At 39.8% G+C, this 18,515-nt stretch overlaps 4 protein-coding genes across 4 annotated transcripts; 1 reads left to right on the forward strand and 3 right to left on the reverse strand.

The window, feature by feature from the left end:
* Window positions 1-1,082: 1,082 nt before the first annotated feature.
* On the reverse strand, window positions 1,083-1,697 carry LOC138869105 (uncharacterized). The gene has a single exon (XM_070146696.1). It carries the CDS (start codon window positions 1,695-1,697, stop codon window positions 1,083-1,085), a length of 615 nt encoding a protein of 204 aa, XP_070002797.1.
* A 4,891-nt stretch (window positions 1,698-6,588) lies between these two features.
* LOC138869111 (uncharacterized) lies at window positions 6,589-7,404 on the reverse strand. Its single transcript, XM_070146702.1, has one exon. It carries the CDS (start codon window positions 7,402-7,404, stop codon window positions 6,589-6,591), a length of 816 nt encoding a protein of 271 aa, XP_070002803.1.
* A 990-nt stretch (window positions 7,405-8,394) lies between these two features.
* LOC104234669 (F-box/kelch-repeat protein At3g23880-like) lies at window positions 8,395-8,844 on the forward strand. Its single transcript, XM_009788272.2, has one exon. The coding sequence runs from the start codon at window positions 8,395-8,397 to the stop codon at window positions 8,842-8,844; it is 450 nt and encodes a 149-aa protein (XP_009786574.2).
* Window positions 8,845-11,165: 2,321 nt separating this feature from the next.
* On the reverse strand, window positions 11,166-11,639 carry LOC138869122 (uncharacterized). Its single transcript, XM_070146716.1, has one exon. It carries the CDS (start codon window positions 11,637-11,639, stop codon window positions 11,166-11,168), a length of 474 nt encoding a protein of 157 aa, XP_070002817.1.
* Window positions 11,640-18,515: the final 6,876 nt, after the last annotated feature.

The following is an 18,515-nucleotide window of genomic DNA, read 5'->3' on the forward strand; positions in this document are numbered from 1 at the left end:
GAGAGCTCCCGACAGACTTCAAAGTTCACGAGGTAGCTGCTTGGCGTCCGCAGTCCCGTGTTTCTCCCCCTTTATCTCATTTCTATCTCCTTTTCAGTTATTCTATAATAGCTTGGTAGTCATCTCAGACTTGTAGTGTATTGATAGATGCTCATGACTAGTGACACCCCGGTATCGAGCTATGTTGGGTTTTATTTCCGCAAACTGTAATGTTCACTGCTTGCTTTTTTGGATTATTTATTACGTTTTAGACTTAATTCTTATTGTTTAATTGTTTAAAACTGAAATGGAAAAGTGTCAGCTGGCCTTGTCTTCATGAGAGGCGCCATCACGATCGGGTCCGAGTTTAAGGTCGTGACAAAAGTTCTGAAAAAGCATTCCTTTTGTAATTTTACTGTTCTTTCGATATGAACCAATAATATACCAATAGTAAGTATTAAAATTTAAAAAGTCTAATTTATTTGAACTTAAAACTAAGAATATCAATTAATGTAGAAAAGTTATTTTAATATTATTTTAAAATTAAGAAGTAAATAGGGAGATTAAAAAGTTATACGCACACATACAATTTATAATTTATTTTCCAATGCCAAATTCTTGTCATCTCCTTGGTGTATTTTAACTCCTAATATTATATACCAAGGTATTCTAATAGTTCACATCATTTAATATTTATACTTATCAGGTTTTTGATTTAGTAATTGTAATTCGAGTTGATGTAGTAATTATTGTAACTCGAGTTAGTAGTAATTGAACTTATTGTTTTTCAATGGGGAAAAAAGCGAAAAAAACAAGTTAAATTGATATTTTTTTAACATAACACACGGATATTATATATATATAAAAGCAAATTACATAGACAAGGCAGATATTTTTAGGGCACTAGTGTTGCCCATTGTTGCCAAATAGTTACAAACATTGTTAGACAAAGTCCTTATGCCATTACAAACTCCATGCTTGTCCTTGGTAACTTCATGCTCAATAAAAAGGGGTGGACATGCATGGTAAAACACTTAGTCGTTGATACATTTTTGGTGGCTTGCTTGGCTAGTACATGGGCCACCATATTTCCTTCTCTAAAATTATGCTTCAGCATTGGGATCTTCAATTGGTGCATTTAGCCATCTGCATTCACAAACAATATTAGAGTAGCTAGAGTTATTCTCGTAAATGAGTTTAATAACATCAGTGGAATCAATTTCAATTTCCAGAATCGTGAAGTTCATGTCTCTTGCTATTTTTAGCCTTTCTAGTATGGCTTGTATCTCTGCATGGATGGGAGAACTTGCTTGGCATGATTTGTGATAGCCTATAATCCTATCACCTTTGTTATTTCGAAAAGCTCCTCCAAGTCCTGCCCTACTACTCTTATTACAGAAAGCGCCATCGCCGTTTAATTTAATAACTTCTTTGTTAGGCTTTATCCAACTAATCTCAACCTTGATAGTTTTTTCCACAAAAGGATTTCTTTCAGTGAAGAAGGTGAATTCCCAAGATGCATGGATAACCTTTCTTATGTCTAGGTAGTTATTCAAGTTGTTGATGTTATTATTGTTCCTTTTTTTCCATAGTTCCCATATACAATAGGGGAATATAGTAGTCCACTTCCTGGGAGAGTTGCAATTATTAATGAAGATATCTCTTAAATTAGTTAGCCAGTCTTTGTTTTTCCCAATATCCAAAGGTGGAATGCCCATATTTTTCCAGAAATGCTTTGAGATAGAACAGCTAGCAAAGATGTGTTGTATGTCCTCGATTCCGATTCTGCAGATTGTACAATTGGAATTAATGTTGATACCTATTTTAGCTAGGTAAGCCCGACAAGGAACACGGTTGTGCATACATTGCCATATAAAGAACTTTATTTAACCGGGCATTGGAGCTCCCAAATCCATTTAAAAGATCTTGAGGCAGAGTCATACTCATGGATTAGTTTATAGCAAGACTTAGTCGAAAAAATACCTGATGAGTTGGGATGCCAACTTATTTTGTCAGAAGTTGAACCCTTGCCAGGAACAGGAGTAATGTGGATGTTGTTGAGGATATTATCGGGTATCTCAAAGGAGATGACCTTACTATTCCATTCTTTTTTATGAATGAGGTTTTTGATAGAAAGTGCATGATCTTTTATATTTAGGGGACCTTCAATTAAGCATCTTAGGGTTTTAGAGTTATAAATCCAATTGTCATTCCAAATGTTAATATTAGAGTTGATACAAGGGTGCCATAGGATCCCCTTATTGCAAACTTTCCAACCTTACAAGATGGATTTTCAGATGAACGAGGCGTTATTGAAGGTTTTTCTAGTGCCATATTTGCTAGAATTATTTGTCCCTAGGGGGATGAAGTATTTTTTAGGAGTCTCCAAACAAGACTAGAAAGAAGGGCTAGATTTTTAGATTTTGCTTGATGAGTACCTAGACCTCCCTCAGTCTTATTTTTAGTAACAACTTGCCAATTGATTAGGTGGAGCTTTTTAGTGGAGTTAGTGGAACTCCAAATAAAGTCCTTTTGGATTTTGTCAATCTTTTTTAGTATTTTAGGAGGGAGAAGAGTGTATTGCATGGAGTGTGTAGGGATAACTCCCAAAGTACCTGAGGCCAAAGTAGTTCTTCCTGCCATGTTTAAGAAGGAACATTTCCAGTGGGACAATTTAGATTGCATTTTGTCTATGATAAACTCGAAGTCTTTAGTTCTAGGAGAGTGGCTAAGACTTGGGGAGCCTAGATATTTGTCAAATTCCTTAGTGCATTTGATACAAAAGAGGTTTGTTAAAAAAAAATTTAAGTCTTGGGGACAGTAGTTTCCCAGCACAATTTTTGACTTAGCTTTGTTAATGGCGAGTCCAGAATCAACGCAACAAAGGATGAATATATAAGGGGATAAGGGGTCACCTTGACGAATTCCTCGACTTGGTTGAAAGAAGCTAGTTTTCACACCATTTACTATGATACTCATAGAACTTGTACATATGCAATGAATTATTAGACGTGATAGTTTAGGGGGAAATTTGAAAAACCTAAGGGTTTTATAAACAAAGGATCATTCCAACAGGTCAAATTCTTTCTCTAAGTCTAATTTAATGATCATGTCAAAATTTGATTTCTTATTTTTGTGGAGATTATTCATAATCTCTTGGATTATAATAGCATTGTCACAAGCTCTCCTATTTTTAATGAAACTAGCTTGCATTGGACTAATAAGATAAGGGAGATAGGGTTTTATCCTATTAGCAATGATTTTTGTGATTATTTTATAGGAGGAATTGCAAAGGCCAATTGGTCGGAAATTTTTGAGATTATTCGCGTTGGAAAATTTAGGTATTAGACAAACGATGGTATCATTGAACCCATTAGGAAGGGATTGGGATTCAAAAACTTCGTGACAATAGCTAGTAATGGAGGGGCCAATAGTATGCCAATATTTTTGGTAAAAAAAAAGGGTGAATGCCATTCGGACCTGGAGTCTTAAACGGTTTGAATGAGAATGGGCATTTGTGATTTTAGAATTATTAAGAGGATTATAAATTCTACTTAGGTCAACTTTTTTATGGAAGGAGGCATCACCAAGGTTGATGTTATTAGGGGAAGAGATTTTTGATGTCCTAAAAGCATTTTCAAAGAAAGTTAGTGCATGGTCTAGAATTAAATTGGGATCCAATATTCTATCACCATTATCATTAGTAAAGTACATAATAGCATGACGACGCTTATGATTTGAGGCCATGATGAAAGAACTTGGTATTAGCCTCGCCCTCGTTAAGCCAGTTTATTCTAGATCGAAGTTTCCAGAAATCATGCTCCATAGTAAGAATGGAGTTATATCCATGTTGTAAATTGGATTCCAGATCTTGTAAGGAATAGCTCTTATGATAATTAGTAGAGGATTGGATGCCACTTAGCCTAGCTAGAATCCTTTTTTTTCTTTTTGAATATGTCACCAAAGGTCTCATTTTTCCAACTAACAACTTTATTTCTAAAAGAGTTCTGAGCACTGATAAGGTTATCACTAGTCCAATAGTGTTTAATTAGATTAATGAAGTCCAGATGCCTACACCAAATCGTTTCCAGACGGAAGGGTTTATTAAGATGATTCACATTTTTTGGGCAAAGGGTTAGTAACAAGGGGTTATGGTCCTACTGTGTCTTAGGGAGGTGGATTATCATAGCTTTGGGGCATAAAGATAGCCAATCTTCGTTGACAAATATTCTGTCTAACCTTTCCAATATTAATCCTTTGGAGTTTTTCCTTAGATTAAACCAAGTATACTTAGGACCTTTATAACCTAGGTCTAATAATCGACACTTATTAATACTATTCCAAATAGAGTTGTTACGTCTACGATTAATAGGATTACCCCCTAGTTTGTCATTAGAACTAAGCACATCATTAAAGTCTCCTCCTAACAACCAAGGTTCTTTTGTAATTAGCACTAATATTTTCTAAGTTTTTCCATAAAACATTTCTTTTGTCTGCTTTAGTACTAGCATAAATGGAAGGAAACAACCAAGTGGAATGAGAAGGAATTACCTCAATCAATGCATGAATTTCTTGATTCCTCCTAACAAAGTTGTGCACCTTAACAAGACTAGCGTCCTAGAGAATAACCATACCTCTAGATTGGCCATCACTTGATACCTCGATCATCAAAGTCGCTTAGAAGGGAAATGTGGCTTTCCATTCTTGTTTCAAGTAGAGTAACCATGCACGGCCTATGGGTGTCTATCATTTCTCTGAAGTTAACCCTAAAGTTTTCATTGTTTCCCCCACGGATGTTCCATATAATAATGTTTGTAGGTCTAAACATCATTGCATGGTTGTTGGTTGGACCATTGTCCATTTGAGCTTGTAGAACTGGGTTTCTCCTTAAGCTGGGGACTAGGATCATTGCATGATTCCCTACTGTGGGATCTTGGGGGAGCGTCACATCCATTGAGCACTTGTATATTGCTAGGGGGAAACTGAGCATATATCTCTTCTCTAGGAGGTCCTTGAAGATAAAGACTTTTACCTCGTTGAGGCTTGAAAATTCTAGGACTGGACCGGACCCTAGTAGTTTTATCTCCTCTTCCTCTTCCATTAGGACATTTTCTGGTTCTGGAGCATTGGGAGGGACTTGGACAGCTGGATCTAGGTTTTCTACTGGTGGTGGGACAACCTGTGGTATTTGGAGTGGTACATTTGGTGGATTTTCTGGTCGGGCTGGGTTTGAATGGGGAGGATCTTGCATGTTGGGGTTGGGCTGGGCTTCGGGGTTGTTCAATAGTAGGGACCATGGCATGAAGATGGGATTCATGTTTGAGATTTCCCTCGGGGGAAAGAAGGGTAGTTCCAGTTAGGAAGAGTGATTTTGGATAGGGTTGAAGTGGGGTGGTAAGCTCCATTGGTGCCTCATGGCTTGGACTTTATCTAAGTTCATCGATGGTGCAAGGGGATGAAGGATGTTGTTCATCCATACATGTTTGAGGTAATTATTCATTGCCATGTGCATTCCTTCTAACACTAATTGGGCTAGAAAGTGAGAGTTTTGGAGAACATCACTGTCTCTTGGCCGTCTAGAATCATGTTGAATGTTATAGAATGGCCCATTAGAGCTTGTTCCCCCCAAGAGAGTGGTTGATGATCTTGGAGTAGTGGGGGTTGGATGAAGAAGACTTGGTTGTTTGTTTGAGGGTTTGGAGGAATTGGAGGGTTTGACATGTTTATGGCTCTTTGATGTCTCACTAATTGGACTAGTCGAAACCTTCTTCTTTGGGAGATTGGGATCCTTGACATCTTTAGAGGGAGTTTGGTCGTTTATATTATGAGTGAGTGGTGTATTTTTCTCCACTATTTTTTAGTTCACCAATGGAGTAGAGTTGGTTATTATAGTAGAGTCTATATGCATATCTTTGATATTGCTTAATGGAGTGGTATTTGTAAGATTTTGTTCAGATTTTGAAGGGAGGATGTGGTTGATTGGTTCAGCCATTTGTGTAAAATCTAGTGTTTGCATGGACACATGTAAGCTTGTGTGAAGATAAGGGTTATTTCCCATGCAATTAGAATTATTAGTTTTAGAGGAGATTAGGGGTTCGTTTAGGAGGTGCTGTGTGATGGGGGGTTGTTCAAGACCCTGATGGGGTTATTTAGGTCTTTATTACCCTTAGATAGGAAATGATTATCATGCATGTCTTTTAATTGGCCCTTTTCTGTAGTTGCCATTGGGACATCCATTTTGTGGACTCCTTCCACATCATTAACCATGCAGCTATTATTATTATTAATAGATTTATTATTAGTATTATTATAATTAAGATTATTCAACTTTGGCGGAGGAATCAATGCTTCAAACATATTGCCAGTGGCAATGTATTTTTTAGCGGATTGATTTTTTCCACTGATTTTAGGGTGTGTAGTAGGAATGGTATTGCCATTATCAATAAACTTTCTTGTTGAAGTCTCATATAATAAGAGAGATTGAGACATACCTGGAGGGAGTATGATTGGGTGTTGCGACTTACTAGAAGCGGAGGGTATCACCTTTAAATTTTGATTGTATTTCTTCTTCTTGGGGAATATAACCATTTCCCAATTATTTTCTTTTGTCTAGACAGTGGAGCCTTCCATTTTATCTTGAGGATCACCCAATTTACTGGATTGGTTGTTGGCTGGGGCTTCCCGGGTAGCTGTAGTGGAACACTTAGATAATATGTAGTGACAATTGGCCATAGAGTGGCCTAGTCTGCCACAATTTTTGCATAAAACATTTGCACCTTCATAATGGATTTCTTGTTTATGTTGTCCAATGAAGACATAGGGGGTGACAGGCACATCAAGAGGGATTTCAATAAGCCTCGCATACCTTCCTCTAAGTGTGGATGAAGTACAAACATCAATTTTTAGTAATCTACCGATTTTATTACCAACTTTTGTTAAAATGAGACCATCATAGAACTCAGTAGGTAATTGAGGAAGACGAATCCAAATAGTTATGTTTGCAATTTTAGCTTCCGAAGCAATGAAGTTTGGAAACCATTTTTGAACTGAAAGAAAGTTACCAAAAATAAACCAAGGGCCATTATGAAGAGCTTTCAGCATACTCTCCTCATTATTGAACTTAGTAATGTAGAATTCCGATCCTCGATCAATCAGAGAAAAATTCTCTTTAATTTTCCAGAATTCTTGACTTTTCCTTTTTAGAATGTGGTGTTGAGTCTTTTTTCCTTGAAGCTTGATTATGGTAGAGAATCTCCATGGGTGATAGATTCTTTTAAGATCTTCCGGAGATAGTTGGATCCCTTGTCTTTGATCATCCGTAGGGTTATTTGCATGGGAAGTATTGACTTCATTATGAAACTCTTGGATTCCATCTGGAGTTGGATCAATGATCATATGGATTTGGTCTTCATCTATTCCATCCATTAATTTTTGTTTAAAATATGTGTTAGGAAGTTCAGGTATTGTGGTAGGTTGTGTTATATCAATATCCGGTGGTTTGGGAGGAATTTGATTATTTTGATTGAGAATTTTCATTGTAAACGTCTTGTGGTAGCTAGAGAGAAGTTGGAGCTTCTCTCACTTCTTGAAGATTTGAATTGATATCCTTTTCCTACAAGAAATAGACAGGCGACATGACATAAATTAGAGAAAGCATAAAAGGTATACTTAATAAAGAATCCTTTTCCCACCAAAATACTGTAATTAGTTTGCTTCGTCACTTATATTAAACCCTAACATTACCAACAGTCTTTCCAAATCAAAAGATATGAGAATGCCTAATAACTTTCCTCATGATATCACCATCAATATACTAACAAAACTTGCAGTGAAATCGCTTTTACGGTTCAAATGCGTTTGTAAATTATGGCGTTCTCTAATTGAAGATCCCAAATTCATCAAGCAGCACTATGATACGTGCAAAAGTAATTTAAATTGACACAAAACTTTTGTGACAGGTGGTGAATGTCACAACAAGGATGACTATTTGTACTCTACAGACAGCTCACTTCAACATGATTCCGTTGTCTCTCTTCATGAGCCTCCAATTCCAGATATCAATCATTTTAGTAGTGTATATTTTATTAATGGTATACTTGTTCTAATTTTCTGTTATGACGTAGTCATTTTGTGGAACCCGGCCATCATAGAATCAAAAACAATCATCTTTCGAATCCTTGAAAATACGGCGGGGAAGCTATACTTCCCTGGTATAATATATGGTTTTGGATGCGTTTCTTCTATAGACGATTATAAAATAATTAGAGTAGGAAAAGAAGTTTATTCAGGTAATTATGAGGTGCATATATTTTCCACAAAAAGTAACTCGTGGAAATTGATGGGCAAGTTTCATTCATATAACGAGTTCTTTGATGGGGACATTGTTACGGTAGATGGATTGTTTATAATATAGCAATGACGGATTTGTGTAATACTAGTCCGAATGACTTTACTATAGTACATTTTTGTTTGGAGAAGGAAAAATTTCAGGAAATATTGTTTCCAGATCGGATTAAAAGCCGGGAAGATCCAGCTTTGTGTGCTCTAGGAGAAAACCTTTGTTTGACTAGGTTACACAATGACTCGAGACGCGATTTTGAAGTTTGGTATATGACGAATAATGGAACGAGCTATTCGTGGAGTAAGATGTTGACAGTTCCATCAGTGCATTGCGGACGTTGCTTGAGGCCTGTGAGCTTTATGAAGAATGGAGACATATTATTTTTGAGGTTTAAAGGTGGATTCGTGGTTTATAATTCAAAAAGACACAAATTGGAAGAAGTTAAAGTTGCAGGGCTTGAGGCACCACTTTACTTCAATTGGATTGTACCATATTTTGAAACTTTGTTTTCTCCGAAATCCTAATTAATATTGCTCTATTAGGAGAGAACTTTGGAGGTTCACTTTCTGTTTCTTTAATTGATTCTACTTAACTAGTTTCTCTTTACAATTTTTTCTTTTCATCTTGGTTCGTTCTTTTCTTTTCTTTCCTTTTTTTTTTGTGAACGTGCTCTAAAATCAACTTTACGTGGCTTTTTATCCACTTAATTCCTTCATCGTAGTAAAATTTATTCTAGATGATGATTTGAATTCATGTCAGTATTTTTGTCGTTTTTATAATTGGTAGAAATAAGCCAATCATAAGTGAACTTGTCAATAGATTTGATGGAGAAACTCATTCGTCTTCAACATAATCAAATAAAGGAAAGGTTAAAAAGAAGAACAAAAAGTATAGTTGGAATAGAGATTTACTCCCATGCCCAGGCAATTCAATATGTGCCTAACACGCCTATTTGGAGTACAACAACAACTCAGTAATAATCTCACTAATGGGATCTGAGGAGGGTAGAGTGTACGCATACCTTACCCCTACCCATGAGGATAGAAAGGCTGTTTTCGAGAGACCCTCGGCTCAAAAACAAAAGATCTGTAACAACAACAGAAAACATACAAATAAGATCAACACCGTAATTGACAACAAATAAGTGGAAAGGACAATAATTATGGCAATAATAAAAATTTAACAAAAATATAAAATAAAAGTAAAAAAATTAATAATAATAATGATAAACAAAAAATAGAAAGTGTGATGGAACAATAACCGCTAGCAGCCCTATATAAAACACTATCAGACTAGCCAGAACAACGAAGAAAAACGCTCAACTACCCCCTAACCTACAACCCTAATGCTCGACCTCCACACCTCCCTATCCAGGGCCATGTCCTCAGAAATATGAAGTTGCGCCATGTCTTGCCTTATCACCTCGCCCCAATATTTCTTAGGCCGCCCTCTACCTCTCCTTGTACCTGTCAAAGCCAACCGTTCACACCTCCTAAACCAGGGCATATGGGCTCCTCCTTCGCACATGCCCGAACCAAATAAGTCTCGCTTCCCGCATCTTGTGCTCTATGGGAGCCACACCCACCTTCTCCCGAATATCTTCATTCCTAATCTTATCCAGCATAGTGTGCCCGCACATCCATCTCAACATCCTCATTTCGGCTACTTTCATCTTCTGGATATTAGAATTCTTAACTGGCCAACATTCCGCCCCATACAGCATGGTCGGTCTAATCACCACTCTATAGAACTTACCTTTAAGTTTCAGTGGAACCTTCTTGTCACACAGGACTCCAGACGCTAACCTCCATTTCATCCATCCCACCCCGATACGGTGCGTGACATCCCCGTCGATCTCCACATCTCCTTGGATAATATACCCTAGGTACTTGAAACTCTCTCGTAGGGATGACTTGCGAGTCAAACCTCACCTCCCCGTCCGCTTCCCCTGACACATCGCTGAATTTGCACTCTAAATATTCCGTCTTGGTCCTACTCAACTTGAAACCTTTAGACTCCAGGACCTGCCTCCATACCTCCACTCTTTCATTAATACCGCCTCCCGTCTCATCAATCAAAACTATATCATCAGCGAACAACATACACCATGGTACCTCCTCTTGAATATGGTGTGTCAATGCGTCCATTACTAGGACAAATAAGAACGGGCTGAGCGCAGATCCTTGGTGTAACCCCATAACTACTGGAAAGGGCTATGAATCACCTCCTATAGTCCTAACCCGAGTCTTAGCTCCATCATATAAATCCTTTATCGCCCTAATATAAGCTACCGACACACCCTTTACCTCCAGGCATCTCCAAAGAATGTCCCTAGGGACCTTGTCATACGCCTTTTCTAGATCAATGAACACCATGTGCAGATCCCTTTTCCTATCTCTATACTATTCCGCCAACCACCTGATAAGATGGATAGTTTCTGTAGTAGAGCGACCAGGCATGAACCCGAACTGGTTTTCTGATATAGACACCGCCCTCCTTACCCTCCCTTCCACCACCCTCTCCCAAACTTTCATAGTATGACTTAGTAACTTTATACCCCTATAGTTGTTACAATTCTGGATGTCCCCTTTGTTTTTGTATAATGGAATCATCGTACTCCACCTTCACTCATCTGGTATCCTCTTCGTCTTGAAAAAAACATTAAACAGCTCAGTCAGCAACTCCAAGCCTGCTTTACCCACATACCTCCAAAATTCAACTGGAATCTCGTCTGGTCCAATCGTTTTGCCCCGACTCATCTTACGCATTGCTCGCACGACCTCCTCCACCTTAATACGCCTACAGTACCTAAAGTCTTGGTGACTCTTGGAGTGCCCCAACTCTCCTAACACGAGTTTCTGTCCCCCTCTTCATTCAGAAGTCTATGAAAGTACGACTGCCACCTCTGCTTAATCTGGGCCTCTTCCATCAATACCTGACCTTTCTCGTCTTTGATGCACCTCACTTGATCCATATCACGAGCCTTCCTCTCTCTCGCTTTAGCCAGCAGAAATAACTTCTTGTCCCCACCTTTACCCCCCAGTTCCTCATATAACCGCCTAAACGCAACAGTCTTAGCCTCTCTGACCACTAGTTTCGCTTCCCTCCTAACTTTTTTATATCTTTCTCTGTTCTCTCTCCTCTGCTCCGCGTCAGTGCTCTCTAATAACTTAAGGTAAGCTGCTTTCTTTGCTTTCACTTTACTCTGGACCACGTCATTCCACCACCAGTCGCCTCGGTGCCCGCCTGAGGACCCCTTCGAGACCCCTAACACCTCTCTCGCTGCCTCCTTTATACAGTCTGTTGTCGCCGTCCACATAACTCTAGAATCCCTACCCCTCTTTCAGGCTCCCATATCTACCAACCTTCCCTCCAACTCCTGCGCATTTTCCTTAGTTAAGACTCCCACCTGATCCTCGATTGCCCCCGTACAAACCTCTTCTTCCTTTTTATCAAGATACCAACGTCCATCACCGGGAGCCTATGCTGTGTCGTGAGGTTCTCATTCGGGATCACCTTACAATCCTCGCACAACCTCTTATCACACCTCCTGAGGAGAAGATAATCAATTTGAGTCTTAGCTATCCTACTCCGGAAAGTAATCAAATGCTCCTCCTTCTTCGGATAAATAGAGTTCACGATCACCAACTCAAAAGTTCTAGTGAAATCCAACAGTGACGTACCTCCTTCATTCCTAATCCCAAAGCCGAAGCCACCGTGCACCTCACGCCTATTAGGAGTACTAGCAACTTTAATATTTTACAAAATAAGGGGATAAAATAGATTTTATGTTGTTAAATTGCGCTAACTTCTTTCTAGATTAATATTCATTGTGAGAGATCGATCGAATTTGCAGAATCTAGTGGTTAACAACTATACCATTAGTAACTTTGTTAGTTTGATATTCAATGGAAACAAATCATATCAATATAATAAATAAAGTATCTGATAATTAAATTGTAGTGTAAGAAACAATGAATGTGGCTCAATGGATAGTGATAAGTTGGTTTGTAGACCTGTATACAGGTAAAACCGGAGGTAAGAAGCGCCCCGATTTATCGGTGAGGCAAACGAAGAGAGGACATAACTGCGTGTAGTCAAGACCAAAGCCGAGAGATGCCCGTATCAAAGCTCGAGCAAAACACCTGCTCCGGGAGACATCGAGATCATGCCCCGGGAGCCACCAAGGTCATGCCTTCGGAGCCATCGAGATCACTCCCTCGGACTTGATTCGGATAACATGGCCTCGGAAAACCTGCCAAACGACCGCACGCGATCAACAAGGGACCGTGATATCCATGCCCAACCAGATATCACGACGTGAACCTCGGCCTGTATCAACGGTAAATCAGTGATTAGCAAGAAGAAAGATTTTTTTACCTTTTTTAGAATTGTAAGATTTTTTACTTTTTTTAGAATTGTACTTAGGGTAAAATTCCCCTAATATATAAAGAGGAAGTTGACTATTCATTAGAGATATTGTAACATGCATACCAAGGCAATATACATTTATTTTTCTCTGGTTGTTCAAAGTTCTTGTTCTTATTCATAGGTCTTCATAGACATCAGGCATCGAACCGAGGGCAGAACAATCACTTAGCTCGTACCCGAGCTCGGACTTAACATTACAACTGGTTTGATAATTTGTTTCTTCCTTAATTCGTTTATCTAATGTTATTGATCATTTGTATTGGATTAATTCACATATCATTTTTCAATTGTTATCCACTTTTAAGGGTAAACAGTTTGGCGTCCACCGTGGGGCTAAGGATAATAGTGATAGTTTGATACAAATTTCCATAACACACTATATTTTACGCTTGTTCTTTGAGATGTTAATTGCAGATCTCCCTAAGGATGTCCAACTCTCAGAGTCTCAGTCTCCTCACTTCAACGTTGATATTGAGTCTGGTCATCATGGTGAAAACAATAATATAACACCTAGCAATGAGATGCCTCTTGCTGATCCCAATGGAGACCCGATTGCAGACCCAATCGATACCAACTCGCATGTGGCCATCGACGCCAACCTTCCAACCGACCTTGAGAACAGCATTTGTGGGGGAGCCCGACCAACGACTTGGGCTACGCCCGAAGATGAAGGTGACGGAAATTATCTACGGGTGAACTTTGAAATGTTACAAGCCCAACAAGCGGCGTTAGCACAGGTACAGAATCAAAGTTGTGCCCCCAGCAAAATTGAGCTCGAACAATCCCAGGAAAACACCCGAAGAAATGAGCAAGTCACGGAGAGGTTAGGTGAAGCTGGGCCCGGAACCAACCCCGAAATAATTAAGATGCTTAAGGAACTGACAAGCTGGTGGAATCGGGAAAAATGAAAATTGAGGCCAATGACAAAAAGGTGGAGATTTATAACCCCAGAATTAATCAAATCCTAGGAGCGCCCCAATATTGAAAGGGCTAGACTCTAAGAAATTTGTTCAAAAGTCTTTCTCCCCGAGCACAGCACCGAAGCCAATCCCGAAAAAGTTCCGTATGCCAAAATTCCAAAGTATAATATAACCACTGATCCAAACTAACACGTCACCTCCTACACATGTTCCATCAAAGGGAACGACTTAGAAGATGACGAAACCGAGTCGGTTTTGGTGAAAAGATTTAGAGAAACCCTGTCAAAAGGATAAATGATATAGTATCACAACTTACCCCCTAATTCTATTGATTCGTTTGCTATGCTTGCAAATGCCTTCGTTAAGGTACACACTAGGGCCAACAAGGTCCAGACCAGGAAATCAGACCTTTTCAAGGTAAAACAAAGAGATAACGAGATGCTCAGGGAATTCGTGTCGAGGTTTCAAATGGAATGAATGGACCCGCCTCTGATCGTAGACGATTGGGTCGTTCAGGCGTTCACCCAAGGGCTCAACTCCTGAAGCTCCTTGGCTTCATAGCAGTTGAAACAAAATCTGATAGAATACCCGACGGTAACTTGGGTGGATGTCCATAATAGGTACCAATCATAAATTCGGGTCGATGACGATCAGCTCGGAGCCCCCTCCCGGTCCGTTTATCCCGTCAAAACTTATGACAAGTCTAAGAGAGTCATCGATCATGAGCCAAGACCAAATAGAGACTGGTATCAACCTTACAACGTGGACCGAAGGGGTAACGGATCTGGGTGTAACCTTACAAGAAATGAGAAAAGGAACGATTGAAACCACAATAGTCGGGGTCTCATGAGCAAAAACTATTTCGACAGGCCACTCGGGGACAGGGAGGCACCGAGGTTATCAGAATACAACTTCAGTGTCGATGTTGCAAGCATCGTGTCTGCCATCGGGTGCATCAAAGATATAAAATGGCTTCGACCATTGCAGTTCGACCCTACCCAGAGAGATCCTAACTTGATGTGTAAATACCATGGCACTCACGGCCATAGAACCAAGTTCTGCCAGCAGTTGAGAGAAGAAGTGGCCCGGTTATTTAATAACGGGCATCTCCAGGAGTTTCTGAGTGATTGAGCCAAAAATCACTTCAGGGATAGGGACTCCAATAAACAGACTAAACAAGAGGAACCTCAGCACGTCATCAATATGATGATTGGTGAAGTCGACGTCCCTAGGGGCCAATGTTAAAGTGCACCAAAGTGTACATTACGAGAGAAAAACGGACCCGAGACTATATCCCAGAGGGGACCATTTTATTCAACAACGAGGATTCAGAAGGCATCGTGCAACCACACAATGATACTAGTAATATCTGTACCTGTAAATAAATCTCGAGTTAAATGTGTATTGATTGACCCAGGTAGCTCGGCCAACATCATCAAATCAAGGGTCATAGAGCACTTAGGCTTCAAGACCAAATAGTTCCTGCAGTCCGGGTTTTAAATGGATTCAACATGGCATGCGAAACTACTCAAGGGGAGATAACCATGCCGGTGAACACCTCAGGGACCATCCAGGAAACGAAGTTTTTTGTGATCGAAAGGGTTATAAGATATAATGCCCCATTCGGAAGGCCATGGATTCACAGCATGAAGGCAGTGCCCTCGACATTAAACCACGCGCTGAAGTTCCACACACCGGGAGGGACCATGACGGTTTACGGAGAGAAACCTGCCGCAAAATAAATCTTTGTGGTTGACGAGGTGATCCCTATGTCCGTGCTCTCGACATCAAAGAACACGGAGTCGGTTAAAAAAGAAATAATTAAATAGAAATCACTAATACTAGCCCCGACCGAATTGGAAAAGCAAGAGGCAGTCGAGGATGATGACTACGAAATCCCTAGGTTGTTCGTTGCTCCTGATGATTTCGATGCCACAAAATCAACGGCCGAGGAGATGGAGCAGGTCATATTGATTGGATACCTGCCCGATCGGAAGGTATACCTAGGAACGGGGTTAAATCCTGAACTCAGGAAAAAACTCGTTGAATTCCTTATAGCTAACATAGATTATTTCGCTTGGTCCCATCTTGATACGACATGAATCCTGCCAGAAATTACCACTCATAAGCTGAGCTTGGATCCGGTGTTCCACCCGGTCAAACAAAAGAGGAGGCCTCAGTTCGAAGTCAAGCATGCCTTCATCAAATACGAGGTATCAAAATTCCTTAAAATAGGTTCCATTTGGAAAGTTAAGTAGCCGGATTGGTTAGCTAACGTAGTGGAAGTACCTACGATGGGGAATAAGTTAAGAATTTGCTTGGATTACAAAGACTTGAACAAGGCATGCCCTAAGGACTTTTTTTCTTTTCCTAACATCGATCGAGTGATCGATGCGATGGCCTGGCACGAGATACTCAGTTTTCTCGATGCCTACTCTGGGTACAACCAAATCCGGATGAACCCGGACGATCAAGAAAAAACTTCTTTTATCCCTGAATTTGGCACCTATTGGTATAATGTAATGTCGTTCAGACTAAAAACGCCGATGCCACTTATCAACCCTTAGTAAACCAGGTGTTCGAAGAAACAATAGGAAAATCAATGGAGGTTTATATTGATGACATGCTAGTTAAGTCCCTGCGAGCAGATAACCATTTAAAACATTTGTAGGAAACCTTCGACATATGAGAAGATATAATATAAAGCTCAATCCAGAAAAATGCACATTCAGGGTTGGATCTAAAAAGTTCCTCGGGTTCATGGTATTTAACTGGGGGATCGAGATTAATCCCGATAAAATCAAAGCCATAGAAGACATCACCATGGTTGATAGTGTCAAGGTCATACAGAGGCTAACCGGGTGTAAAGTCGCACTAGGTCGGTTCGTATCGAGGTCCTCGTACAAAAGCCATCAATTCTTCTCACTGTTGAAAAAGAAGAACAACTTCTTTTGGACCCTGGAGTGCCAGCAAGCCTTGGGAGAACTCAAACGGTACCTTTCGAATCCACCCCTACTCCATACTCCAAAGGTGGATAAACAACTATACCTTTATTTAGCTGTGTTCGAAGTGGCGGTGATTGGAGTCCTAGTCCGGGAAGAGGAAGTTACGCAATTTTTCTATTTATTTTATTAGTAGAACTCTAGGCGAGGTGAAAACAAGGTATCCTCACCTGGAAAAATTAGCGCTCGTTTTCGAAGCACCTCTAGAAAGCTGAAACCATACTTTCAGTGCCACCCTCTACGTGTCATAACCTCTTACCCACTAAGGAATATTATGTACTAACCCGAGCTCTTGAGTCGGTTGGCCAAATACACCATCGAAATTAGTAGGTACGATATCGAATATCGACCCCGACTGCCATCAAATCGCAAATTTGGCAGACTTCATGGCCGACTTCATGCTGGCCCTGATATCCGAAGTCGAAAAGGAAGTATTGTTGACCTCGAGGACTTCCTTGGGAATCTAGTCCCTCTTTACGGATGGTGCTTTGAATGCAAAGGTGTCCGGATTCGGCATCGTGTTGAAGCCTCCTACGGGAAACATAATCAGGAAGTCTATTCGAACTGTAAAATTGACTAACAACGAGGCCAAGTATGAGGCCGTGATTGCAGGTCTCGAATTGGCCAAAGGTCTTGGGGCTGAGGTGACCGAAGCTAAATGCTACTCTCTCCTTGTTGTAAACCAAGTCGATGGAATTTTTGAAGTAAAAGAGGAATGAATGCGAAGGTATTTAAACAAATGCAGGTGGCACTGCATCAATTCAAAGAATGGACCCTTCAGCATGTACCTCGATATCAAAATAGCGAGGCCGATGCTCTGGCTAACTTGGGGTCATTGGTTGATGACGATGACTTCAACTTGTTAGTTTGATATTCAATGGAAACAAATCATATCAATATAATAAATAAAGTATCTAATAATTAAATTGTAGTGTAATAAACATTGATTGTGCCTCAATGGATAGTGATAAGTTGGTTTGTAGACCTGTATACAAGTAAAACCGGAGGTAAGAAGTGCCCCGATTTCCCGTAGGGCGAACGAAGAGAGGACATAACTGTGTTTAGTCATGATCAAAGCCGAGAGCCGCCGGTATCAAAGCTCAAGCAAAACACCTACTCTCAGAGTCATCTTCACGCCCCCGTAGCCACCAAGGTCATGCCTTCGGAGCCATCGAGATCACGCCCCTGGACTTGATTCGAATAACGTGGACTTGGAAAACACTGCCAAACGACCGCACATGATCAACAAGGGACCGTGATATCCGTGCCAATCCGGATATCACGGTGTGAAACTCGGCCGTATCAGCGGTAAATCAGTGATTAGCGAGAAGAAAGATTTTTTTACCTGTTTTAGAATTGTACTTTGGGTAAAATTATCCTACTATTTAAAGGGGAAGCTCACTATTCATTAAGAATATTGTAATACGCATACCAAGGCAATATACATTTATTTTTCTCTGGTTGTTCAAAGTTTTTGTTGTGTTCATAGTTCTTCATAGATATTTGGCTTCGAACCGAGGGCAGAGCAATCACTTAGCTCGTACCCGAGCTTGGACTTAACATTATAACTGGTTTAGTCATTTGTTTCTTCCTTAATTTATTTATCTAACGTTATTGATTATTTGTATTAGATTAATCTACATATCCTTAAAATCGTGTATAAATTCAATTGTTATCCATTTTAAAGAGTAAACAAGACCATTAAATCGGAAATCTTGAGTTTGAATAAAAATCATTTTCCCCTTAAATGAATCCTATATAGTACGAATTCAAATTAATCAAACCAATGTTTTGCTGAATATCAAATAATTAAACAAAAAGATCGATAGCAAAATACAACCA

This window comes from Nicotiana sylvestris, chromosome 1 (assembly GCF_000393655.2).
Source record: "Nicotiana sylvestris chromosome 1, ASM39365v2, whole genome shotgun sequence".
Taxonomy (NCBI): Eukaryota; Viridiplantae; Streptophyta; class Magnoliopsida; order Solanales; family Solanaceae; genus Nicotiana; species Nicotiana sylvestris.

Excerpts from the sequence above, each read along its gene's own strand:
- LOC104234669 (XM_009788272.2), top strand. The coding sequence starts at position 8,395 with ATGACGGATTTGTGTAATACTAGTCCGAATGACTTTACTATAGTACAT.
- LOC138869111 (XM_070146702.1), bottom strand. The coding sequence starts at position 7,404 with ATGGATGGAATAGATGAAGACCAAATCCATATGATCATTGATCCAACT.
- LOC138869122 (XM_070146716.1), bottom strand. The coding sequence starts at position 11,639 with ATGTGGACGGCGACAACAGACTGTATAAAGGAGGCAGCGAGAGAGGTG.
- LOC138869105 (XM_070146696.1), bottom strand. The coding sequence starts at position 1,697 with ATGGGCATTCCACCTTTGGATATTGGGAAAAACAAAGACTGGCTAACT.